The sequence below is a fragment of the Podarcis filfolensis genome (assembly GCF_964270895.1).
Source record: "Podarcis filfolensis genome assembly, chromosome: 6".
NCBI classification, from domain to species: Eukaryota; Metazoa; Chordata; class Lepidosauria; order Squamata; family Lacertidae; genus Podarcis; species Podarcis filfolensis.
Window position 1 is genome coordinate 69,712,513 of NC_139609.1, and position 25,763 is coordinate 69,738,275.

The 25,763-nt window shown below is 40.9% G+C and overlaps 2 protein-coding genes and 1 long non-coding RNA gene across 6 annotated transcripts in view; 2 read left to right on the plus strand and 1 right to left on the minus strand.

The window, feature by feature from the left end:
* Positions 1 to 3,418, plus strand: part of ACSS2 (acyl-CoA synthetase short chain family member 2) — a 58,543-nt gene extending 55,125 nt beyond the window's left edge. For both annotated transcript variants that reach the window (XM_083618618.1, XM_083618617.1), the window contains 2 exons: positions 398 to 472; positions 1,358 to 3,418. In XM_083618618.1, coding sequence (XP_083474744.1) covers positions 398 to 472; positions 1,358 to 1,485 — 203 coding nt within the window. In that variant the 3' untranslated portion in view covers positions 1,486 to 3,418. The remainder of the gene's footprint in view (positions 1 to 397; positions 473 to 1,357) is intronic.
* Positions 3,419 to 3,730: 312 nt separating this feature from the next.
* GSS (glutathione synthetase) lies at positions 3,731 to 18,164 on the minus strand. Of its 2 annotated transcripts, none has more exons than XM_083618864.1 (13): positions 17,910 to 18,164; positions 15,429 to 15,586; positions 14,298 to 14,443; positions 13,615 to 13,690; positions 13,023 to 13,162; positions 11,412 to 11,528; positions 10,478 to 10,558; positions 9,812 to 9,889; positions 9,012 to 9,078; positions 7,944 to 8,138; positions 7,540 to 7,621; positions 6,381 to 6,570; positions 3,731 to 5,279 (listed from the first exon to the last, which is right to left on the minus strand). In XM_083618864.1, the coding sequence occupies exons 2-13, from the start codon at positions 15,555 to 15,557 to the stop codon at positions 5,156 to 5,158; spliced, it is 1,425 nt and encodes a 474-aa protein (XP_083474990.1). In that variant the 5' UTR covers positions 15,558 to 15,586; positions 17,910 to 18,164; the 3' UTR covers positions 3,731 to 5,155. The 2 variants fall into 2 exon arrangements, with proteins under 2 accessions (XP_083474990.1, XP_083474991.1); XM_083618865.1 differs by lacking the exon at positions 17,910 to 18,164 and adding an exon at positions 17,497 to 17,883.
* A 274-nt stretch (positions 18,165 to 18,438) lies between these two features.
* LOC310764815 lies at positions 18,439 to 24,674 on the plus strand. 2 transcript variants are annotated; one of them, XR_014549216.1, is made up of 4 exons: positions 18,439 to 18,564; positions 19,791 to 19,889; positions 20,095 to 22,887; positions 24,493 to 24,674. It is a non-coding gene; the product is annotated as an uncharacterized lncRNA (long non-coding RNA). The 2 variants fall into 2 exon arrangements; XR_014549217.1 differs by having other exon boundaries at positions 18,488 to 18,627.
* Positions 24,675 to 25,763: the final 1,089 nt, after the last annotated feature.

Here is a 25,763-nt window from a genome sequence, read left to right on the forward strand (position 1 = left end):
TACCGCTGCGGTGGGAAGGTAAACGGTGTTTCAATGCGCTCTGGCACTCATCACAGTGGCCCGTCACGCCAGAAGCGGTTTAGTCATGCTGGCCACACAACCCAGAAAACTGTCTGTGGGCAAACGCCAGCTCCCTCAGCCTGAAGTGAGATGAGTGCCGCACCCCATAGTTGCCTTTGACTGGACTTAACTGTCCAGGGTCTCCTTTACCTTACTTATAGCAGTGTGTTCCAATTGAGAATGCCAGTCATGCCCCTTTCCCCTGGATATTTCATTTCTCTCCCTTCCGGGTGGGATGTTGGTGTCTTGTTTAGCTATTCTTCCTGTTTGCATGGGTTCACGTGCTTTATGAATGGTCCAGAGGCTATCATAGCTAAAATCCTTCTTTCATTTGCAGTTAGAGAAAAGATTGGGCCCATTGCAACACCAGATTATATTCAGAATGCACCTGGCCTGCCCAAAACCCGCTCAGGTAAGATATGGATTTTACAGTATATGTGCAGGAAGCACAGATCATGGTGCTGTAAATACCTCTTGCCTTACATTACAGGTTCTTGCTTTTAATTGAATTTACATTCTTTGCTTTCTTTTTGGAAACACAGTGTGGGAATTGGGAAAACTAGTAAAGCTGCGAGTAGCTATTTAGTAGCCTCTGTTGTCTTGGAGCCTTGTGGAAAACATGGAAATCATCTTGCCTCTACTGTAGGGATGGCATGACAGTATGGTTTGATTGGCAGAAAGGATTTCTAATATGTCACAAGGCAGTAGTGGCTTGTGAGGAAACCCAGCCAGATGGGTGGGGTATTATTATTATTTATTGTACTGCCCATATAGATCAGTGGGAATTGTGTGGACAGCAACTCCCAAGGCAAGGTAGAAGTTGTTTATCATCATGGGCTTAATAGACCACAAGCTTAACACAAGTCAAGTGTGATGCAGCAGCAAAATAAGCTAGTGCTCTTCTAGGCTGTACCAACAGAAGTCTAGTGCCCTCATCAAGGGAAGTAATAGTACCGCTCAGTTGTGGTTGTATGGCCATGTCTTGGATCCTTTAGTTGAGATTCCTGCATTGTAGGGACTTGGATTAGATGACTCTTAGGGTTCCTTCCAACTCTACAGTTCAATTATTTTATTGTCTTTGGGCAAGTTGCTTAGAATTTTACTCCCAAGTTATTAATTTTATTCAATTCATTGTATTTTATGTTTGTAGACTAATCTGGGGTCAAGAATCCCAGTGTATATCCTATTTTTAACAGCATGTCCTAAAATCCTGCGTCACTGCCTAAATACCATTCATTAATCATCTTTTTCTTGGAATGCAAGTACAGTTTGATGTTACACTGCCATTTCTTTGCAGGTAAAATTATGCGGCGGGTATTAAGAAAAATTGCCAAAAATGACCAGGAGCTGGGAGATACCTCTACTGTGGCAGATCCAGCAGTTATAAACCACCTTTTCAGCAACCGGTGTGAGACAATACTGTAGCAAGGCAATTCTAGAAGAAAACAGCAGTAGTGCAGGGATTTGGTGAGAATATGGCCCCATTGAGATAATGACTGAGTTTCTCTTGAGATGAAGAAGCTGCCCAACGCTGAGCTGAATGTAAAATGCTGTAAATGAAGAGAAGAAACTGGTGCTCCAAGATCCAGTCCTTTTGTGTTGTAGATCTAGTTGTCTGTGCCTCTGGAGAACTGTGTGCATTATGTTGTAGACCGGTAACTACATATCTGAAATTCCAGCCTCATTCACGTCGTACAGAATGACAAAATTAACATTTTAACTTTCATGGATTAGTTTCATGAATTGTTTGTTTTTATTTTATTTTTTTACCTCTTAACGTGCTGCAAATGGGCAGAGCTTAGAATGTGTAGGCATTGGTGTAAGAAGATGGCTTTGCTCCCGAGTGGTAGTTAAAGGCTTTGAGAACCGACAAACTGAACAGTAATCCTCATGTTGAGGAAGAATTATTGGAACAATTTTTTTTAGAAATCAAGCATTCATTAGGTTTCTTTCTTTATAAAATCCTGGATCCTCTGGCTGCATGCCATGGGAAAATCGAAGTTTATAGAAAAACTGCAATTCTGAAGCTGTATAAAACTACTTTTCATGCTATTAATGACAATGACTTTCCCCCTTAAAAGGGAATAAGGCTATCTATATGTTTTGGATTTTAATAGTACATTTGTGTATGTGTGGGTGCAGAGCTGAATTTTCCCAGTGCATCAATTTTTTTGTGTGGGTGGGTGGAAGCAAATTCAGGGAATTATAGTCATGAAAAGTTGCATTCAGTGCCTAGATGTATCCTAGAGGGAGGTTCATAAATTTTCCGTGGCTGTTGGTTGGTGCAATTCCTGTACCAATTGAATATGGGTAGGGATTCACTTGGATGGATGCAAAGCAGGTGCTGTAGTGATACCCAAAGTTTCAGTGACATGGGGCAATTCAGTTGCTTGGTTTTCCAAGTGACCAGCTATGACACACAATCACATGAAGAAAATGGATATAGCCAGTGATTCTCACCTATGTTTGCTATGGCTGGGGAAAGCGTAGCTGCATTTGTGGAAATTGTTTCCAGGTAAATTTTTATTTAGTCCAGTTTATGCTTCCATTTCTTGATATAATAATGGACATATATGTGACCAAATACGAGTTGCTACTTTTGTGGAGAGACAAATAATCATAACAACACTGTGACCGTTCTGCAGACAACTATGCAGAGGTGTCTTTTCTCATGGTTGGGTGAATATATCCATCGTTCACAATACAGCAAAGTCACAGTTAAGGATTTGCTTATTCTAGGTTTTTCACCGTTCAGGTAGCAAAGAAAAAAATATCAAATCAAGTTTAGGTAGAGATCAGATGTGGACACATAACTGGGATTCCCCCCCCCCCCAATAATTTGATCCCACAACTCAAACTCCCTAATAAATGTAGATGAAAAAAAACAGGCTTCTTGTCTCAATAAATTTTGTCAGGGTATGTAATTCTAGCACATCCTTCAGTGCTGCTGAACTGGAAAATGCCGTCCTCCAATTTTTTAAATTGAAATCAAAGCTTTAACTGTGGTAGCCACAATGGTGTATCCCAAGATGTCTTCTTTGCCCATGTAATTAAAGCATGTCCCGAAAACCATGTGCTTGACGAATAATTTAACATTTTTCTGACCTTGACTCATGGTTATACCTTTCTCATTTCTTACCTGCTGTTAGTATTCTAAATGCACTTGTCTGTGGTCTGCAACATTGGTGTATATTTAATCTAATGTCCTGCAGCATTAAAGGTGAGCCAGTGGCTTGCTATGTGCTGGTAACATGAAATAAGTCCTTTTAATCTTGGTCTGACATAATTTTGGTTGGGAAATGGCTAGAATTGTTTTTAACTGAAATAAATCAAAGAAATAAAATCTATAAAGCCGTCACAGTTGGTTGTGGATTTTTTTTGTTTATATTCATAGTGCCTGGTTTTCATTTTGAAACCTAGACCAGACTTTGGCTTCATTTTGATATAACCCTAAAGCCATGGTTCAGCACAAGATGAACAATCCCAGCATGCTTCTGGGCTGTTTCCCTCGCAAAGAAAGAGCCTGGAAACTTGTGCTTTCCTTACATGCAGTTTGCTGAAGCTAAGGCAACATTATTTTAAAAACACAGGCTTCTGTCAATTGATAATCTAACTCAGAGCTGACTCACTGAAATTCATGGACAAGAAACTCCATTAATTTTATCACTGATTGTTTTCCATTAGATAGCAAAGTGCTTTTATTTAGAAAACTCATTTAGACAATTGCTGAGAAAATATGTCTAAATTGTTACCTTTTTTTTCCTGTTGGTCCTTAATACTGTGCTCTCAATTAAGACATGTTAATTTTATAAGCCTCTCCTCTAAAGACATATATTCTAGGCATAAGAAGTTTGTAGTTTAAAAAAATAGGTTCAAAGGCCTTGATCCAGAAAGATCCATGTATAAATTGAGATGCTGCTGTTTAGAAAGAAAACCAAAGCCATCCCAGCTCTATAAACCCCATCTTTTAAAAACAATATTGATATGCAGTTTCAAAGTAACTTATTTGACTTCATTAAATTTCCCCTATCTTAAAATGGCACATAGCTTGGTTTTGTAGGTGAGTATATTCCAATTGTTAATGCTCAGGGTTTTGTTTTGGTGAGCAAACATCTTCCATAGTTTCAAAATGTTTGAAAACTTTAACATGATTAACTTCTGCTTCTTTCAAAACATCAGCAGATAGCATGTTGAACACAAGTGTATTCTTCAAAAATGAGTATGTTCAGATTCTGAGCATACTATATTATGTGACTACTGGATATTACTCACCAAAGTAGCATAGGAGAGACCAGATTGATCAACCAGTTATTTCAGCTGAAATAAAATCTGAGATCCTTACAACTTATGATATCACAGGACATTCTTATTACTGTTGTTTGTCTCTGAAATCTGTTTCCCAAGAGCTCACCTTCCTTTTCTTAACCCTCTTCCTTTAGCATACACATTCTGCCTTTTCAAAATGTTACAGGAGGGGTCCAGGAGCATTGAAATAAAATCACCTCTTGTCTGGGGGTTTTCTTTTCCTTTCCTACTGTGTGCCCTTTTTCCTGTGCCATATCACAATGTTTGTTCATTGTTCTGTGACCTTGCATGCAGTTTTTCCTTTGTGATGTATTCCTCTCAAACAAGAACGTAACAGAAAGCAGGAAGTGTTGCACAGCATCTTATGCTCAGAAGAGTAACCCTCGCCAATGCAGAAGAGATCAAGATAATACACTATTTTGCTACCAGGCCCTTGAAGGTGCATGTGTAGCAGCTGGTATAGTGCTGTCTCAGGAAATGCCTGATTAGAACATCAACAGATTGTCCATGGTCACAGTACAGTAAAAGGGCATGAAGTCTGTGAGAATCATGCTAAGGGTGCTTCAAACAGGAAATTGTCAAAGAAAGTCAACTGGAATCCAGTATTTTCTTGAGACCAGGAAGAAGCAGTGCAACTCTGCCTGCTTTGTATCTTGGGGTCACTGGTGAGAGGAGGGCTTCCAGTATCAATCTGATTGTCAAGTCCGCCCGTTGGCAATCATGCCCTAAAAGAGAATGTCTCTTATTTTAAGCACAGTGAGGATGATGTCAGTGATGAGGTATTCTGTTTTCATATCACATAGGGAGTATCCAGAACAGCCACTCCAGCTGCTACTCCGCCATCTGCATGTTCGACAGCCTTTGTTCGCAAGAGATGGCCAACATGCTTGTTCACCACAAGATCCTGACCCAGTCTGCAAGAGAAAAATCAAAAGGACTAATTAAATTCATATAGTAACAGTTTTGACTCTGCAGTCTCACCAAACTCCTGCTTTGTTAACAGTGCCTGCTTGATGTACAGTTTACCAGTGTTTATATATGCATACTGACTTAAGAGTTTTACAATTCTTACAGAATTATGCATGAGCAATAACCATTTCAGTGGGCACAATGGAGGGTTGTGTGATTTACCCAATCAGAAATTAGTATCCGCTTTAGAATTGATGCACCTAATGCCCTCTATATACACCCACACACCACCTACTAAGCAATGTGTGTGTTACACTATTGGCATTAATTATATTGCTGCCATAGTAATAAAAACGTAGGAGGCTGCTTTATATTGCATAAGATCATTGGCCCCTCCAGAGACCTGTTTATTGAGCACTCATCCAATTTGCGTACCCAGAGGTTGGATTATATCTGCTCTTTACTGATTATTCATTTTGATTTGCTGGCAGAGCAGGTACACAACTGAGAATTTGGCCTGCATTCATGCTAACACAGAATCAGAGTTGGAAGGGACCCCAAGGGTCATCTATTCCAACCCCCTGCAATGCAGGAATCTCAACTAAAGCATCCCTGACAGATGGCCATCCAACCTATGCTTAAAAACCTCCAATGAAGAAGAGTCTACCTCCTTCCGAGGAAGTCCACTCCACTGACTTATGCACATTCCCGTAAGCCAATGCATTTCTCCATGTCTTCTGAAAACAGAAGTGTTGTTTTTTTAAAGCAGATTTGTTGTGCTAGGCAACAGAGCCCTTTAATCCACTTTAATTGTACCTAAGGTTCCAACATGGGCTTGAATACTTCTTGCATAATAGACACCTTCACTGACAAAAGTGCTGTATTGTTTTTCACAGCACTACTTTGGAGATGCTACAGATTGCACCTGGAACACATGCTATGGATACAGAAAGTACCATCAATGAGCTCTGTAACACTTCCATTGCTCCAGAGTTCCTGTCCAGTGACACATTATTTAGCCCAGTACTAACCAATGCTATATGCATAGGAATACAAAACTATTAAAAGCAAAGGCACAGACCCAGTAAATAATGTTACTTTCTCACCTGACGTAGACGCCAAAAATTCCCAATTCAGACACACATTCTGATACTTTCAGTGGACTGTGAGCCCTCAGTAAATAATTCAGTGCAGGGAGAGGCTTTATCTTGTCCATGAGAATGTAGGAGGTCCTTTCTGGACTGTCTTTAATTTTCTCTAGAACCTGCTTGAGCTCTTCACCATAGAGGTTGTTCCCTGACAAACACAGCAGCAGGTAAAATGAATTCACTAGAGTTGGAGTAACTGGAGGATAAAGGTGTGTGTTGGGTCCCTGTAGCTACCCCAGTAAGTATAGAACATGAAGAAAAGCAATCACTGACAACTGGCACCAGTGTAAGTGGTAAGCAAGCCAATGGGCTTGAACCATCAGCTGATCCATGGGTGTGTGTGGGTGTGTGTTTGGTTGGTTGGTTGGTTTGGGAGAAATGATCCTGATCCAAAATGTGTAGAATATGCTTAGATAATGCTTCCACAACATTTTGTTTTATCAGCTAAATTGCTTCTAACCTTTTTTCCTACTAAGTTTAAATTTCAGTTGGGATACAGTACCGGAAGAAAGCACTACAGAATTATTTGCTACAGCATCAGGGAAGACAATTTGTCCCTAATAAGCTACTTTTGTTCTTGCAGAATTATTTAAAAGGTGTGTGCATACAGATACCGTATTTTTCGCCCTATAGGACGCACTTTCCCCCCTCCAAAAATGAAGGGGAAATGTGTGTGTGTCCTATGGGGCGAATGCAGGCTTTCGCTGAAGCCTGGAAAGCGAGAGGGGTCGGTGCGTACCGACCCCTCTTGCTCTCCAGGCTTCAAGAAGCTATTCCCCCAGCCCGACAAGCTCCCAGAGCGATGCCAAAGCTGCGCGCAGCTTCGCCATCGCTCTGGGACCCGTTCTGGGGGCTGGGGTCGGGGGAAGCTCAGGCTTCCCCCGCCCGCAGCCTCGCAAGCTCCGAGAGCGATGGCGAACGTGCGTGCACCTTCGCCAGCGCTCTCCGACCCGCGCTGGGGGCGGGGGAAGCTCTGGCTCCCCCCCCTTTATTCCCCCCCCCCAAATCTAGGTGCGTCCTATGGGCCAGTGCGTCCTATTGGGTGAAAAATACGGTAAGTCCTGATCCTTGAACCAGGCTGTTGACTCATCATACACAAAGAGAACCAGTTACTGACCTCCTCCCTCACGTTGTGGCTTTAACACAAAGCGGTCTGGGTCAGCAATAGCCATGGCAATTATCTTATCACCTTCTTCATCCTGCAAGGAGGAGGAGAACGGGGAGATATATACACATACATATTCTCTCTCTCTCTCTCTCTCACACACTCACACACACACACACACTCACACACACACACACACAGCACAAGTTTTGCATATATATTTTTTACAACTTTGGCTTTAACTAAGTTCTATTGCCTAACAAATAAAATTCTTGACAAAACAGATTTCACAATGTATGAAGACTATAAGAACACATTCATCACAACAATCTCCTCAGATGTTGTACTGTGCTGCATTTTAAAAAATACATCCAGTTCAAGGCAGTGTACGTATCCCTCTACGCATTACTACTTACCATCTCCATAGAATAAAGGCCGGTGAATGTTGCTCTTAATCGAGCCACTGCTTCTGGTTTATTTGGCAGTAATTTTTCCAGTGTTCCTGGTCGGCTCAGCTCCTGCTGAACTTTTTTGGTCCCAGCAAGCTGTGTGGCAATATCAGGGCACTTAACTGCTCTAGATCTTTCCAACAGCAACCGTGCCTCCCAGTTCTTTCACAAAAACAGAAAAAAAGATAATTTCAATCAAGGTTCTATATAACATGTATTGTTTAATATTTCAAGTTTTATGCATTCAAATACATGGGTAGGTGCAGAGGTTGACACTAACTGGGATCCAAAGTACCATCTTCTGCTTGCAGAGGGGGTTTTCATATTTAGCCTTGCAGCTCCACACACCTCCTTCCAAGCCATTCAGAGAATCACCCCAAGAGGCAAACCTAGGATCAAGTGGAGGAACCATAAGCGGCTGGGTCCCTCCTCATGACCCCTTGGAAGGGTGGCATTGGTAAGAATGATATAATTGTATGCAGATACACACGCCACTGCTACTCAAGGCACAACAAAACCTAGCAAAAACTGATATTTTCAGAGCTCAAACTGAATACGTGGCTAGAAAACATTTCTATTTACCCATGATAGCCACAAGCCTGCATATAGCAAGTCAGCTAAAAGCACCATGACTATTAAGCTCTGAAGTAAAATATGTAGATTTAGATGGCATATTGAGGCAAACAAGCCACCAGTCTCTCAGCACCGAACAAGTTAAGATATCACTTCCACCAGCTGGATGTCTTGGGAAATTGGCTGAACTACTTCTAGAATTAGCTGTTTGATAGAATGTATTCAGAATTCCCCAGGTGATTACCAAACAACTAAAGAATTACACATGCACTGAATTCATATTTGGGGTCCAACTGTGCCAAGGATAATGTCACAGTGCCGCAGAGCTTGCACTCAAGATTTCAAGACAGTGGATGATATTCAGTGTCAATTAGAGTAGACCCATTGCAATCAATGGACTTAATTGTTTCAGTGGGTCCACTCAGAGTATGACTTAGCTGGGTATTACCCAGTAATACGAACCTGTTTGTTATAATTCTTTGGCACGTAACCTTCTCTATAGTACACCACTGCAACTTCCTCCCCATCTCTGAAATAAAGATAAGGAAAACAATCAGTGGTTCCTTCAACATGGCTCTCTCTCACACAAGATTAAAATATTATATACAATACATTCTACAGATGTAGGATTCTGTTCCATTTATGAATTGTTTTCTAATCCTGCAAGAAGGGACTTACAAAAGAAAGCTTTCAAATAAATTACCTAGTGGATCAATAGATCACAATCTCTCTGCTTATGGATACAAATATTAGTTCCATTCAGAGTTCTTTGGTGAAGTCTATATAGAAACTTTCCATGTTTTAAGTTGTGTATCAGTAGTACATAACTGAACATGTAAGAACTGCATAGCAATGGAGTTTCCAAACGAGTAGCATGACCTGAATCTTGACAATCTGAACACACTTGTTTTATTAACAGCAACATTAATGAAAATAAGAGTCTTCATTAAAACCCCGGAAACATAGCAGATACTTAATGTTTACATAACAACCCAAAATGCAGTTTATTATGCAAACTGCGGGAGGCAGTGGAAGACAGGAGTGCCTGGCGTGCTCTGGTCCATGAGGTCGAGAAGAGTTGGACACGACTAAACGACTAAACAACAACAACAACAAGCATATCAAAGTGGACTTATTAGCACTCCCAACATCAGCCTGTGTTATTTTTTACATATGCCAAAACTACAGCGTGAAATCCTCCTTGAAACCACATATGGGCTATCCACACATTAAGCTAAAGTTTGTGTGCTCACTATACTTACATATGCAATCTCTTGTCATTGTCCAAAGACGCTTTTTCAAACACATCTTTAAATCTTCTTCGGATCACCCGGATATTCCTTTAGGAAACAGACAAGAAATATTAAGGCTAAAGTCCTATACACAATTACCTGGGAGTAAGTCACAATTGCATTATGAGATTAGCTTTATATATGTTCATGTTATAAATCCTGCACTGTATTTTAAAGCTTAGTTAGGAAAAGATAATGTAGCTATATACAATATGCATTGAACTTCTAACAGTATTGAAGAACCCACTTTTGTCACAGAACCTTTCTGCAGTGAGGTATCACACAGAGAACAATCCAGCCTGTTATAGCACAGAGGATGTCTACTCTGAAGTATGTCCCATTAATTTCAGTGGCACTTACTCGGAGGTCAGTGGGTATCAGATTGCAGTTTTAAACCCTTCAAGTCCTGTTAATTATAATAGGAGAGTTAAATGCTAAATCGTGTCATTAGGTTTTACTAGGACAACAGTCTTTTTGCACCTTAAAAGTGTAATGAATTTATCTTTAAAAAGTATTATTTAGCAGAGCCAAAAAAAATGTCATTAAGCATGAATGATGTAAGTAAGACCAGATTTCACAGGACTAATTAAATGGCATTACATGAAACACTTCATCTTATTAGATGAAAAAAATTACCTCATCCAAAGTTCATTTTCTACACAGCGTTGGTCAAAAATATTCCTCTGAGCCTCTTCAACTAGGAACATTACCACTGCTCTGAAACAAAAACAGAACATATATCAATATACTAAGTTTCCTCATTTAAAAATATATTTTTGTGCTTCTTACTACTATTTACAGCAGCTGTACTGAAAACTTCTACAACAGGCCAAAACTACAGTGCCAGATAATACTTGCAGGAAGGCACAATAGAGTGCTGCTTTATACTGTACATTTGCCACTCCCTGCTGTTTCTACGCCTTTCTTCTACATCTTTGTGCATGTATATGACAATTATACAAAGAATCAAACAGATACAAAGAGGAGATATCCATAATAAGGAATTTATAGTTTAACATCTGAAAGGTTTCCTAATAATCCATGCATCCAACAGCTGGGGTCTTCCTTCAAGTAGTTATACTAGCTTTGTGGTTCTACCCTATAAGAGGAAATGGGTTAAACAAGTAGTTGAACAGTAGAATTATATGTAAAACAGCTTCAGTTGATTTATCTAGCTGGGGAGAGAAAGGTCTATAAACAGACCCTCCTGGTTCAGTGAAGAAAAACCCCCACTACTGCCGGCATTGTTTTGCAGGTAGTGGCCCTGAGACCAGTTTTTCCATCTATGCCAAGAGACATTTGAAAGGAGGTGTCTTCCATAACATACAGGAATGTTGTTGTCCCCCTAAAGAAGGGAATGAAAACCTACTGCATAGGAAGATAAAATTCTCTTTCCCAGTTTTCCTTCATGTGCCTATTCCTATCATACACTTCCTTCAATATTCTATAAGATGGAGACAGAGGGCTTATTTGCATTTTCTTGTTTGTGAAAACAAGAAGTAACAGAGCATATTTCTTGCAGATGAACAACAATCATAGCTTTGTAGAGCTTGCAGTTCTCTTCCCCTACCTGTCTGAGCCGTAGAGTTCCCAAGCTTTTGCAATGCCCGTGGCAATCCCTTTGGCTGGATTATTGGTCAGTAATTTTGAGGCTTCCTTAGATTTCCCTAGAACGTTCAACACATGCCTGCAATTGGGATGCATATAGAAAAGTCACACAACAATTCACTGTACACAGCTGCAATTGAAGAGCCAACCAATTGAGATGTAAAGTACAAATGCCAACCATCCTTTATGAATGGTGCACGTGTGTACAAAGTTACTTTCGCATGCCAAATATATGTAAGCCCAGTAGTTGACAGTAAAGTCATGGCGAAGTAATCCAGCTAATGCGTCCTTTCAGCGCAAGGATTTCCACTTGCAAAATAAGACTTTCTCCACCTCTCCTCCCCCTTGTGCCCCTCCCTTCCCCAAATTTGCTGCAGAGGGCTGCGGGAAACCCTGGAACAGATTTGGGGGGGTACATGGGGGGACAGTGTCCCATCGTGAAAGAGGAAATCAAGTTATGCATGTTTACAGGTACTATAAATTAATTTTGCACTTGACAATAGATTCCTGAAAGCTATATATAACAGACAAAGCTTTTCCAAAAGGACACAACATGCTACTGTGTCTTCTCTGATTGCACTGCCCAAGTGCAAAAATCAGAATTGGGATCAGAATTCAATATCGTGAGAACCTCAGATTTCATTTTTCATAATAAATAAGTCACCTGAGGTTGTGATGGCCAGCTGTGACAAGACTCACTGAGAGTCACATCTATAATGCTACTGCTTGTGATTCTCAGAAAGGAAGGTGGAAATGCTAGATGCTAGATTACCTCCTAGGCTGGTGCAACAAAGAGGCCTAGATAAGATACATTGGCATCACACAAGAGCAGCAGGCTCAGTTCAAGATCACACACATACAGTGGTGCCTCGCAAGACGAAATTAATTCGTTCCGCAAGTCTTTTCGTCTTGCGAGGTTTTTCGTCTTGCGAAGCACGGTCAGTCGCAACTGCACCTCTTCAAGCGGTTTTTTTAAAAAAGGAAACAAACTTGCAAGACGTTTTCGTCTTGCAAAGCAAGCCCATAGGGAAAATCGTCTTGCGAAGCAACTCAAAAAACGAAAAACTCTTTCGTCTTGCGAGTTTTTCGTCTTCCGAGGCATTCGTCTTGCGAGGTACCACTGTATTGTGCTAGCCTAACTCGGCCCATTGCAGGGGTTTCTGTTGGCTACTGCCTGTAAGGATACTGCCAATAGTAGCTTTTGCCTCTCATCTGGGCAAAGGCATTGGCCAGTGGAGCCAGGCAGAACTGGGTGGAGATGCGCATCTGCCTCATCCAAACCCCCTCCAGCACAGCAAATCAAGGTATTGGTTTGCTATGCCAATTTTAAAGTGGCTTCTGTAACATGGGCAGACATTGCCAGGTAGTCTCAAAAGCTAGATAAGGGAAGAATGAGCAGTAGGTGAGGGGGTAGGCCTTTAGCATCTTGTCCAGCTCTTTGTACCTCACCAGTACAGCAGAATTAAACACAGCCTTGGCGAAAGGATAAGACATGAAGGACCATCTATAAGCCAGCTAGAAGTTGTTTTGCTGAAAACACACACAGAAAGACACACAGTCTGGAAGTCCTTACCGATGCACCGCAGTGGTTCTAGATGTGAGGCCTCCAAAGCTGGCAGCAATAGTGTTTATTTCTATTTGCTTTAGAGCTGGAGTGCCTTCTGCACCATAGTCAAACATGTAATCAGAGCGATTAATTCCTAAAAACACAGACTGGACAAGGCAAAAAAGTAGCAAGAAATGGAGCAGCCATCATTCCAAAGAGGATTCTATACATTATCTGTCAAGTGCCAACTGAGCTAAAAACATCTTATGGGGGAGGTGGTGGTGTTTTGTTTTGTTTTGTTTTTATTATGCATTTCATGTTTTTATCTTTTATTTTTATGCTGTGAACCATCCTGCGATGGATGGTATACAATTTTAATAATAAAATAAATAAATAAAATAATAATATTTTGACAGTTAAATAACATCATATTTGATTACTGTGCAACTACCATATTATTTATTTAAACAAAAAATAGACACCATTTGATTGTAAACAAACAACCCTCAAAGCAGTTTACAAAGAGAATTAATACAATTATTAGTAAAATACAGTTTCAAACAACTGTTAAAAACACTAAAAAACCAAACATATGAAATCATATATTATCATGGAATACCTGAGTTATTCCTTCTTTCAAAACTTGCTTGTAGATTTTGAAAAGCTGAGCTGTAAAGTCATCTACTTTGACAGTACTAAGAGGAGAGAAAACAAATCTTATTTAGTACTCAAGCCTGCTGTGACAAAACAAGGAAATTATCATTACAATCTTTTATGTAAAACCATCTGACGTTAATACTTCTTTGTCAAGCAATAATGGCAAGATGATTTCATGTTATACCCCAGCTCTGAACATATTACATGAAAGATGCAAGTTCTATGAAATCAGGAGGACTTATGTCTACATAAATGTTTAAAGACCTCTTGTGCGTTGAATAGCTGACAATCTAAAAAACGGCTGGTGAGGCTTTACCTAAGGATGAAAATTTTGCCTCCTGAAAACCTTTCCCAAGGGGGAGGGGGAGGAAACTAGCAGTCTTGGAATCATGTGTCAGATTTCACAAAGCTTGTGTTCACACAGAACAAAAACGTGCATTGTAAAAGAAAGCTTTAGTTGTTCTCTAACCTTTCCTCTTCAATTAGCCAACTGCCAATCAGGCTAACAGGCAAGGGAGTTAATGATTATGAGACATTTAGGAACATTGGGTTGAAACTAAACTAACCTGAGTACAAATCAGAAGTATATCCAAGATTAAGGAAGTTTAAATTCAAAGTTCTTTTTTCCTAATACGTAATACGTACCTTGCAAGAGTGCGTTCCAGAAATTCTGTGTTCCGGCTAACTTCATCTACCAGCAGGTTAAAGTCTTGTTGAACTGAATAGGCTTGCTCAAGTAGACTGCTTGGTACTGCAGATGGGAGCAGTGTAAAGGGAGCGTAATTCACCACCTATTGACAAAGGTTTAAAAATGAACGTGTCAAGAACTACCACTTCCTTCCAGTAACAAATCAGGTTAAGCCCTTTTAAAACTTGGGAACATACAGGATGAATATAGGGGATACAATACAACAGTACTAGAATGGAACTATACCTGCAGTAATCTGGGGTGCGGTGAGATAAGGTGATGTAGGAGCAGGGAGGAGAGCCACCTAAGAGCTACAAAGGATAAGGTAAAGGAAATGGGAGTGAAGAGTTCCCTTTCGCTCCATGCAACACATTGACTGGCCTACTTGCATTGCGCAAGTTCACACAGCCAGATTCCTCTATATAATATTAATTGCAAATATACCGTCACGTGGAGGAAAGCTAGGGCAAAATGGCAAGGGTCAGTTCACACTACTGAATTTCTCCAGTTATGTTCACTGCATGAAGAAAGGTTAGTGTGAGCTGGACAGTGCCTACAATGAACATTAGCAAAGTGATCATGTGTTGCAGGCGTCTGCAAATTGGGACTATAAACGTTGGCAATACACACGTGAACATTAGCACAGACATAATGAAGGGATGGGGACACAGTGAAGGATAAACACACTGATTGACAAAGCTGTTTATCCACACAACTGTATAGATGACAATGTGGAGCCAGCTTTATGTGAATTGTGTGATACATGCAATGAACCAGCAGCAATCTCCCCATGTGCCTGCCCAGTTCATACTGCATGGTGCTCCAGTGAAGGGAAAAATGGGCTATTTTATGGGTGAAAGTAGGAAACTGTCATGGCAGCATAAGGCTAGGATGTAAAAAAAAGTCTGGTATGGCTAATGTCACAAATGTACAGTGCATCCTGGTGAGAACTAGCCCCACTCTAGAATCCCAAAGCTTTCCCCTTCCCTAACAACATGCCGACTATGTTGTTACTGGGATTTTTTTTTCCAAATTTTACCATCTTCCTTCCATGGGTGTTGGATCATGAAATCTAGTTTTCAGCTTACATCAGATGCATTGGGGTCATCTTTGGTCCTCATGAGAACACCTTCAAGTAGTGCCGAATCCACTGCAATTGGTGCCACATACTGAATGAGCTGGACATTACACAAAATGTCTTTCCAAGGGGCAGTCATTGTGAAGGCTGAGGCAGCAGAGAATAAATCTGAAAGCATTTTAAAATAATTACCATAAGGCAGGGGAACCCAAGATTTGAAGGTGGAAGAAAAACACCGTTTCAGAAATTTATGGTAATGGAATCCTAGAGAAGCAGTACTGTCCAATGATTTTTCTGCCTGAAGTGGAGCCCCCATAAGGGTGAAAACTTTTAAAGAAATCTTACTTTACCATTCAGACAGTGTTTTCTGCCTTCATCAACTATCTGCCCTTCACTGCCACCCTGAGCTCATTGGGAGGAAGGGAGGGATATAAATTGAATTAATAAACAAATAGTGCTGGCTGCAGCAGGCTTCTTACCCTCAACCAGCCCTGGATACAAGCTAAATAAGCATCTAGATTTAATGAAGCACTATGTAGGCCTTTGTGCAAGTGTAACAACTTCTGCTTTCACAATGGGACTTTTTCCTCCCCCTCCCCTAAATCTGTTTTGAGGGCAGATCTGGAATGACAGGGAGTGGCACAATAAAGAAGTATCTCCATTTTTGTTGCATAAAATCAAGACAAAATAAATGTTTTCATGTTTTGTTTTATTTATTGCAAGCTGCCCAGATAACTTTGTATTATGGGGTAGCATGCAAATGCTGCATATAAACATATAAATTTTATTTTCCTTTGTTACAATGCGTATTTTTCTAATGAAATAATGGACAGGCTAGAAATTAAAATGGTGAAGGTATCATTTCCCCTGCACCCCCCAACCGCAGAATGTACATAAAGTGCAGCTTCACTCTCTGCTGTTCATTTGTGTGAACAAAGCTGCAAAACAAATGTCACACTGTCATCAATTTATCACACTGTCCTTTTGTAACAACTCCCTGACTGTGTCTGCATAACCTGAATCCAGCAGTCAACACTGTGAGGATGAGCTCCCAGAATGCAGTGTGGTATCTATGTTTGCACATATTAGACAGGTTAGTTAGTCATATTAGGATAAACTGCATTGATTGAAGTATTCATTCGTGTTAGAGGAATCTGTCAGTTTCTGAGTATTTTAAATATAGCTCCAAAGTGCATCTGGCAGTTGTACCTCTTGGGCAGGGCTGTGGTCCATTAGCAGTGAGGTATGATTTCAGGTACCAACAAGTAGAATAATTAATCCCTAAGGATATGGATCTCAACTCTTCATGTCAAAACAGAACTCGCATGCTTTAAACTCTAAACAAACTCAGGCTTATGACAATAGCTTGTTCAAGAGAAAACCTGTACACAAAACCATACTGAAAAAGGTTGTTTAGCTGTAATAGTCATAATGACTACAACATTTTTCAGCCTTTTAAGTAAGCAATTCAAAGCTCTCCTAGATCGCATACACTTGTCACATGCACATCCACCCTTTCACTTAAATTGCTCAGGTTGAACCACCAAGAGAGCAGCTCTTTAAGTACATACACATTTAGGAACATTTTTGCACCACATGCCGGGAAAAACCTGGACGTCTACAGACATTCCATAATGCATACTCCTTGTGTGTCACAAAGGTAGTGCAAAGAAAGAATGATAACAAAACCACAGTGAAATTCAACGCAACCAGATAAAATTCAAACTTTCTTTAAAATATTATGTCTGGATTATTTTAATAAATGTACCAAATCACTGAGGCAGTGGGAGACTTAAAGGAAGTGGGGGGGGGAGTCTCCCACGGCAAACACAAGGAAGCAAATGCTGAGTCATTCACAACTCAACTCCAGCACGTTAGTTTACAAATGATTGTGCAGTTGGAGAAAATCTCTGTGTATGCATGTAAATAGCCTTCATATTTCAGACTAGATGCCCCAGTGATACAAAATGCTCTCTGTCTCCCCCCCCTACTCTTCCTTCATAAAACTGCCTGACAGCTTGTTCTCGCCTCCCTTTCTATGGGGCGCATGTGGCCTACGTTTGCCTCTGAATACTGACCTTTGCCTCCTGGGCATTGCACATCGTTAGCCCCAGGCCACTTCCGCCACTCCTAGTCCCTCAAGTAAGGATTAGCCCCCAAACATTTCCCCCTCCATAGTTAATTAAACGGGAATAAAACTATTCTGCCTTTAATCCCCACCCCAACAACAACCACAACTTCTCGTCGTTCGGGGAGACAGCGGGTGGGTTGGCACCACTTCGTCCTCGGCGCTCCCGCTTCCCGGTTCCAACGCGGCAGGACAGAGGCGAGCGAGTACGAGGACCCCCATCGCCCCCTCAAGAAGCTCACCCCTCCCGCTCCCTCGCCCCGACCACACCCGCCTCCTCACATTCAAACTGCCTATGCAACCGTTGGAGGTAGCACGATGACGGAGACCCTCCCCCCTCCCTCTATTTTTAAATCCGGGTACCTGGAGTCAGTCACTCGAGTGAAAGTCCCCAACCAAGAGCGCTCTACTCTTCAGGCGCTAAGAATCAGATGGCCCTCTCACAGATTGGCTACCCCGCCAGCCTATCGAGAAGCCGACGCGCCCTTTCCTGCTGATTGGCAGGAGCCTCACCCAATCGCGTTGGAAAACTGCAAGGAGGGGAGGTTAAGGGGAAAGGGAAGGCGGAGCCAATGCAAATAAAAAAAGGCGGGTTGTGCTATTCTACCCCGCCCCAGGTTGCGCAAGGTTCGTCGGTCAGGAGTTTCCCGGGCGCCATTTTTGAATGTAGTCGACTCAGTTGGTGTCAGGATGGGGACGGAGTGGCGGTTGTCCCTGGAATATGGGTGTCACGGGGCGGGTGGAAGAGCGGCGGGCCGTTCCCCCAACACGGAGAGGGCCAGAGCTAAGCCTCTGGCTGTTGCTGGAGCCGCGGTTTGTTGCCTAGAAAGGAAACCGCGATAAAATATTGGGCCTGGTTATAGGAGAGGGCCGTGAGACACGGGCGCCTCGTCACAGAGGTATGCGGGTGCCAGTCGCCATTGTCTTGAGGGGCGCTGGCGTCATGCGTGTCTCCCCGAGAGTCAAGGGAAGGCCCGCAGCAGGGGCTGAGGGACGAACTGGTTAGAGCCACCTGCGGGTGAGAGAGACGGGACGGGAAGCCACCGCGGGTTGGCTGCGAACCTTTTTCCTCTGGGTTTAGGTAGGGTTGCCATACGTCAACAATTTCGCCAAAAAGAAAAGCTCAACAACTTTTGTGTCCGGATTTTCACTTTTTGAAATATGTCAACTCTAGGTGAACTGGAAATAGCAGGATCAAAAGCCTATCAGGAAGGGTGCGGTCTCAGAAAGTATCTGCCTTCTATGAAGGTAGTCCAAGCTCTTGGGGTGAAAGCCTTGTTGCCTCATTTCCTTTCCCACTCTTCTGATAGCCATTGATCTTGACTTCCAAAAGTCTGTCCTGGCCCATGGATGCTTTGAATTATCTCCCAGTGCACCTGCACAATGCTATCCTATGTCCTTCAAATGAAAATCCCTCCTCCAACCCCGCCTTTGCTTTACTTGGCACACCGATTCTCATGCCCTAATGTGCAATGAAGCGCATGCAATTTAAACTTCTGCATATTGCTTCTCTTGTTTGTTTAAAACGTTTTTATTTCTTTAGCCAAAAAAGGCTCTTATAGTGAAGTACAAAAGATTGCTAACACTCCCTGCCCTCGGGTTTACAATCTGCCTCCTTTAGTTGTTGTTTCCCTGTGCTGAATGTTCCTCGGGGAGGTAACCTGTCTTCTTGTACTATATTTGCCATGCTATGTAAATTGTGCTGGGAATGATAATGCTGGGAAAGATGATTAGATAGGTTTGTTCTTAAATATAAACAGCAGATGCAAGGCCCCTTAGAGAAGCAAGGGCCTGTTCTGTTTATCTCAGTGGAGCTGACACACCTGAAAAGTGAGATCAGCAGCACACTGCATAGTCTGCTTTGACTGGACCTAACCTTTACCTTTTTTTACCTTTACCTGCACCACCTTGTAGGCATGTTTATGTTTGCTGTCACACACTCTGGAAGTATGCAACCAGGCTCTTTAGCCTTTTGGTTTACAATGCAACATTTTAAATGACATTTTTAAATAAACCTTTTAGGTGGTTGTAGGGTGGTCCAAAAGGATAAAAGATTTAAAATGATAAAATTATTTTGGACCAATTCAAGGTGGTGTAGATGTTCTGTTAAAATATTGTGTACCATCCTAAGAAGGTCCAATAAAATCTACATTAATATTTTTTTAAGAGGAGTATATTCTGGTAGGTATATTTCAAATTTTGTTTTGGTTTATAATGACTGGTCATGCTATATTTACATTTTAGGTGATATGTCCAACAAGAACTCAGCGGGGTCTGACACAGAAAGTGAACATAATTTTTATTCTGACTGTTGGGAAGAAAGTCTTATACATATCAACAAAGGTAAACTGAAGACCAAACAAAGGAGTACCTTTATTCTAAATTATTAACTCTATTAATAGATAATTTCTATAGTAAATTTATTGCTGGCATTATAATGATGGATTCTGTTAACTGCTTTTGAAAACTATAACTTTGGTGTGTTTTTTGTAATGTTCAGAAATAATGTTTTTGAGTTGATAGGTTTTCTTTTCCCCCCCCCCCCCAGACTCACTTGACTCTGACAGTGAAAGTGATCTCTATCTTCATTCAAATAGTCAGTGCAGTTTGTTGGAAAAAGAAGGAAAAAGCAAATTGAAAAAAACTTTATTGGTCTCAGAAAAGAGCTTTAGAAAATACTGCAAAAACTGCCCCTTTCTACAACATTTAGAGAACACTACACAGTTTCAAGTGGAATTATCTCCAGAATCTATATTGCAATTAAACTTTAAGGACTGTCAGACAAATGGTCAGTCGTCAAAAGCTTATTCACCCAAAATATTTCCAGATCTTGACAGGTCTTATAGAGACCATTTGTGCTTAAATTGTAGAATCCCTTATGTGACGGTTACTAAGAATTCAGAAAAAGAACAAACCTTTTATACAATTAAGGAAGCTTATGCATTTGATAAGCTACATCAGAATCATCCATCAACTGATTATTATCCCACTTCAAAGCAGAACAAAGCTGTGCAAGTTTCCTTTCCCTGCAAAGAAACGGAAGCTGAGGAAAATGCTGTCTGTGAATTTTTCAAACAATCAGCAATACATTCTGAAGTAGAAGAGACACCAAACAGGAAAGCTATAATATTTCACAGTACTGAAAGTATTTTCAGTAAAAAGACAAATTCTAATGAACTGGTGAAAGACAATTCTGATTACTCTTCAGAAAAGCCTTATAAAACTCACAGTCCCCAGACACCTGAGCAAATCTATTTGCACCCCAGTTCTGGAGAACTTGCTATTTCTTTGGTATTAGAAGCAGCATATAGAGATCCATCTGGTTCATCACAAGGAGTTGGTAATTCTTCAAATGTTAGGGTGGGAAAAGAAGATTCACAGAGGCATGCTTTAGCTTTTAAATTTAAAGGCCCGGAATATAACCAGTTGTTTAAGAAGTTGCGTATTTCTATTGTTCCAAGTTCTGGACACTCATATACAGAGAAGGAAAAACATAATACACCTTTTATAAAGCTGGTAGGGCTTTCACAAATTTTGGTTGATGAGTCCAGACCGTCTCTTGCCTCCTATGCTGAATCATCTGAAGCTAGTCAGCCTCTGGCAACTCATCCAGAGCCATCTGAATCCCAAAGCTTCAACAGTGATTCTGACCAAGTGCTATCTTCACTGGAACTTTGGTCTTCCAGTGGGTTCTTTCCATCACTGAAACATTCACACACAACTCAGTCTTCTCACTACTTTGTCCAATCATTGCCATGTTACAAGGTTACCCCTGTTCATAGGACTTCTGAAGTTCAGAAAGTTCAACTGAAGGCCTCCAGGCCTGTGAAATCTGTTGTGTTTACCAAAAGCACAAAAGTACAGAAGGACAGGAAATTGAGAGCCAAACCTCATACTTCCAAATTTCAGTGGTCCAAGGCTTTGGATACTGAACCTATAAACCAAAATCCTCAAGCAGCAGAAATAAACAAACCGTATTTTGTACCCTTAACACAGACTACTAAATGTACCTGCAGCCCATTGCTTGATTTAACTGTTGATTTGCATTCTGAAGGAAAATATTCTGAAACGCTCCGAAGTGTTCACAGAAAATATTGCAAAAGAACTGGAGGTGGCAAAGTAACTCCTAGATTTTCCTCCTGTTGCCTGCGAAATCCAAATCCTAGAAGCCATTTTGAGAATCTCCAATATATTTCTCCAGGAAGAAAGAAAAACAATTCAAAGATGCGAAACATACTGAACTATTGTTTAGGTTGGACTGGAGGACAGAAGCCATGTGAAAACTGTAAAGGGGGTGTTTCTCCCACTCTGGATAGTTCAAATATAAAGAGGAATGAGATATGCACTCCACATCCCCCAACTGATGGAAATTCCATTGCCTCACTTCTTCCAGGTTCAAGGAATAGTCTAGGTCCACTTCCTACTGCACTGTCTCTTTCAAATGAGTGGAGGCATTTATCTGCTCCCTGTATGCAAACTGAAAGAGTCACTTGGAGTCCTGCACTATCCTATTCTGATGCTAAATGTAGCAATTCTCATTCTCCTTGTGCAAATATTAAAGTAGTGCAGCTACCCAGGGAAATGAATATGCTTAAAAATATAGGTATGGAAAAAATGGATTTTGGAGCTGTCCAGATGGCTGGTGGAGGCTTAGCCCCCAGGAAGCATTCAATCTGCCCATGTGGAACTATGTCTCAATGTGGCTTGTTCCCCAATGGAGATATTTCAGAGTTGGTTAAGGAAAAAGCTAGAGGAAGCCCCAGTATTAACCCGAGAGCCAATATGACTGAATTCAGCAGGGTGAATTCCCATGCAGGAACCTTCAACACACAGGAAGACTGCTGTGCTAGTTGTCATTTCTCTCCAATGTGTTATTTTCATGATCCACAAGAAGTGGCAAGAAATCATTTTACTAAAGTACAGTCCTTCTTTGAGAATGGATGTCCTAGGAACTTGAGAGAAAATGTTGTAGAGAGAAACAAGGCACAGAAAAGAGGTGAAAGAAAAAATGTCAGCTTCCATATAGGACCGAGTTATTCACAAGTGACAGGTACACACAATGCATCACTTTCTAATTATGGCTGTCAGGCACCTGTTTATCACTCTGAATGCTCAGGCTGTTCATGCTGCCAGAATACTGTTAAAGAACATCTTGACTTAAAACATCAAGTGCTAAAGAACTGCTTAAACAGAGAGAGTGTTTTTCTAGTGGACCCTGGAAAAGGGACTAGAAGCCAGTGCAAATGTTCCCAAGAAATCCCGCTTTTCTGTGTTGACCAAACTGATATGTATAAGGGAAACAGGTGTGATTTCCATGAGAACAGAATCTAACCTTACTCAGGTTTGTACTCGTTTATATAATTTTTTATATATGTGTTGCTATCAAGTTGGAAAGATATAGATGTACTGTACTTCTCTGATCTGCAATTATTCCCCCCCCCCCAATGCCACTGAGAAAGTGGGTGCAAATGATGCTCACAAAATTGCATGTTTATCTGTAGAAGAAAAGTGTTTTGTTTAGCAAACTAAATAGTGAGGAGAACATTTCCATCCCAGATTTCTCTCTGACATGCTAGTTTTCTATGGACTGGGATTTTTTTTCTTATGGAAAAACATTAAATCTTGTGAACCCCCACCTGTAGCCCTAACACAGATGTACCACTTCAGTGAAAATTAGATCAAAGACGTTATGACAGTCTGTAAGGAAGTTCATATGCATTTCTTATTGAACTAATAACTCTGCAAATTGTGTTTTCTTATTTGAACTTTTCTACCTAACAATGAAGACTAGGACCCGAGTTTAAACTTATCAACTAAGTTCCAGCTCAGATTTTTAATTTTAGTTATGTGTTTCTCATATTTTACTATTTGTATTTGTTTGGATAGCTTATGACTTGTCTCAGAACTCTCATATTGTGGGGGCAAGGCTTAATAAATTGTTTAAAAACAGTTGGGCAAATATTCAATGAAAGATAATTCTAGAACCATCAGGCAGCCATTGAGAATGTACACTGTACATGGTATAAACTATTACTGTCCATAGTACAGATGGCATTCTAAAAAAATATATAGTGCTAATAATGAAATTAAGACTTAACTTATTTTCTGCCAACCTGTCCATTAAAAGTACTAATTGGGATTAAAGCAAAAGTGTGAGAACAGGGCATGGGGAGACTTAAACCTATTCCAGACTCCTTTCAGTTTGGTGACATGGCCTTGCAATCCAGCAGAATTTACACTTGCAGCGTGGGTGGTGTTTAAAAAATGCTCATTTTAAAGGCTTGTTTTCCCTCAGGCCGGCTTAGCCAGCGGAAACCCAACTCTTCAATAGAGTTTGGAATATGGATAATTTAAAATGGCCTAATTTAAGATGGCATAAATTCTGCTGGCTTCCTACAGATTGCTCTGCCAAAGTTGCATTTAACATACAATTGGGAGTCAATATTAAAAGTACACTGTAACTTTAAACATACTTTTTGATATGAGCTGCTAATAAAAGAACCCAATTCATTCCTCTGTGTAAAGGTAAAGGACCCCTGACCGTTATGACTCTGGGGTTGCGGCGCTCATCTCGCTCTATAGGCCGAGGGAGCTGGCGTTTATCCGCAGACAGCTTCTGGGTCATGTGGCCAGCATGACTAAGCCGCTTCTGGTGAACCAGAGCAGTGCACGGAAACGCCGTTTACCTTCCCGCTGGAGCGGTACCTATTTATCTACTTGCACTGTGTCTTTTGAACTGCTAAGTTGGCAGGAGCTGGGACCGAACAACAGGAGCTCACCCCGTCGCGGGGAATCGAACTGCCGACCTGATCAGCAAGCCCTAGCCTCTGTGGTTTAGACCACAGCGCCACCCGCGTCCCTAGGCAGTGACAAACAGGACACTTACCTGTCTGAAGGTAGCAGATATTTTTGTTCATCTCTCACTTGTGCTGTTTATTTTTATTAGGGATCTTCACATATTAACCAAGGATGGAAAAGGCTCCATGGAATCCACAAACGCTGTAAAAAAAGAAGTTGGTACAGTTGTTTTCAATGACAAGTCAGTGGTTTAAAAAATGAAATGTTGACTTTTGTTGGTATGTGCTTTGTAGTGAATATCAATAAATGAAGACCCACAAAGGACAGTCACATTGGGTTGTAGCCAAATAGTGACACATGCAGCTCACGTTGATACTGCATCGCAGTTTCCCCACCAAGCAAAGAAGGATAAACTTTGATATACGTGGAGAATAAGAGTGCTTCTAAATTGTTGCTGTTTTGGATTGTGGTTCAGTCCCATAATGGGAAATTCAGGTTACACAACTGAAATTTATTTGGCATTCTAGCATAGCAACCTTGCTTTCTCCCAGAATTGGACTTTTTGCCATAATGAAAGTGACTGAAAAATGCACTGGAAAGTGTGGATAATGCTTGAAACAACACGGTCTGTTATCTCCACACAGATCAGAATGAATGCTCAATAAATAATGTCTAACATCCCTGCAAACTTTGTGCAAACAAATGAGGATAAAACCTCAATGAGCAAGTTGCCTGGAAAGAACTTTAAATTTCAATCCTATGCCCGCTTATGGAGGAGAAAGCCCTATTGAAATCAGTAGGACTTGTTTCAACAAAGATATGTGTAACACTGCACTGTTAGCACCATAATAATGCATATTGTTTATGGTAAATTGCAGAAGTATATATGATATTAGTCTAATACAGCAAAAGCAATGAAGTGTTGTATGATATCTTGAAGACTAGCAGATTTATGGCATACACATTAGGCAGGGATAGCCCCCCTGACCGTGGCTGGAACTGATGAGAGCTTGGAGTGCAACATTATATTTGGCTGCTCCTAGATTAGAGCCTACAAGATCATATTTTCTTTAGTTCTGTCCCAGATAGTTCTGTGGACTTAACTCTCCTTGAAAGCATGTTCTCCCTAAACAGGAGTATTGGATGAAAAGCTTGCTTTTTACCTCTGACCTGCCAGTGAAATGCTGTCAAGCAGCAGTTTGGCAGTCAGTGTTTCCTTCTGTTTTCTCCTGCCAGTCTGCATGTAAGATTCATGTGACTATTTTCACTAGTTATGAATGCCCAGTTCATGAATCCTGAGTCTCATGATCAATTTTTGTATCATCAAGTAGATGTGCAAGTAGATTTTTCTGCATTACCTTGTAGCATCCACATGATGGCAGTATATGAAGGCAAGACCCCTATCTTTTCAGGATTATT

Excerpts from the sequence above, each read along its gene's own strand:
- GSS (XM_083618864.1), bottom strand. The coding sequence starts at position 15,557 with ATGACTGCCCCTTGGAAAGACATTTTGTGTAATGTCCAGCTCATTCAG. Across the intron at positions 13,691-14,297 it reads CTGGAACGCACTCTTGCAAG|TACTGTCAAAGTAGATGACT; the intron begins GTACGTATTACG and ends CTCTCCTCTTAG. Across the intron at positions 5,280-6,380 it reads ATTTTTGGCGTCTACGTCAG|ACTGGGTCAGGATCTTGTGG; the intron begins GTGAGAAAGTAA and ends TTTCTCTTGCAG.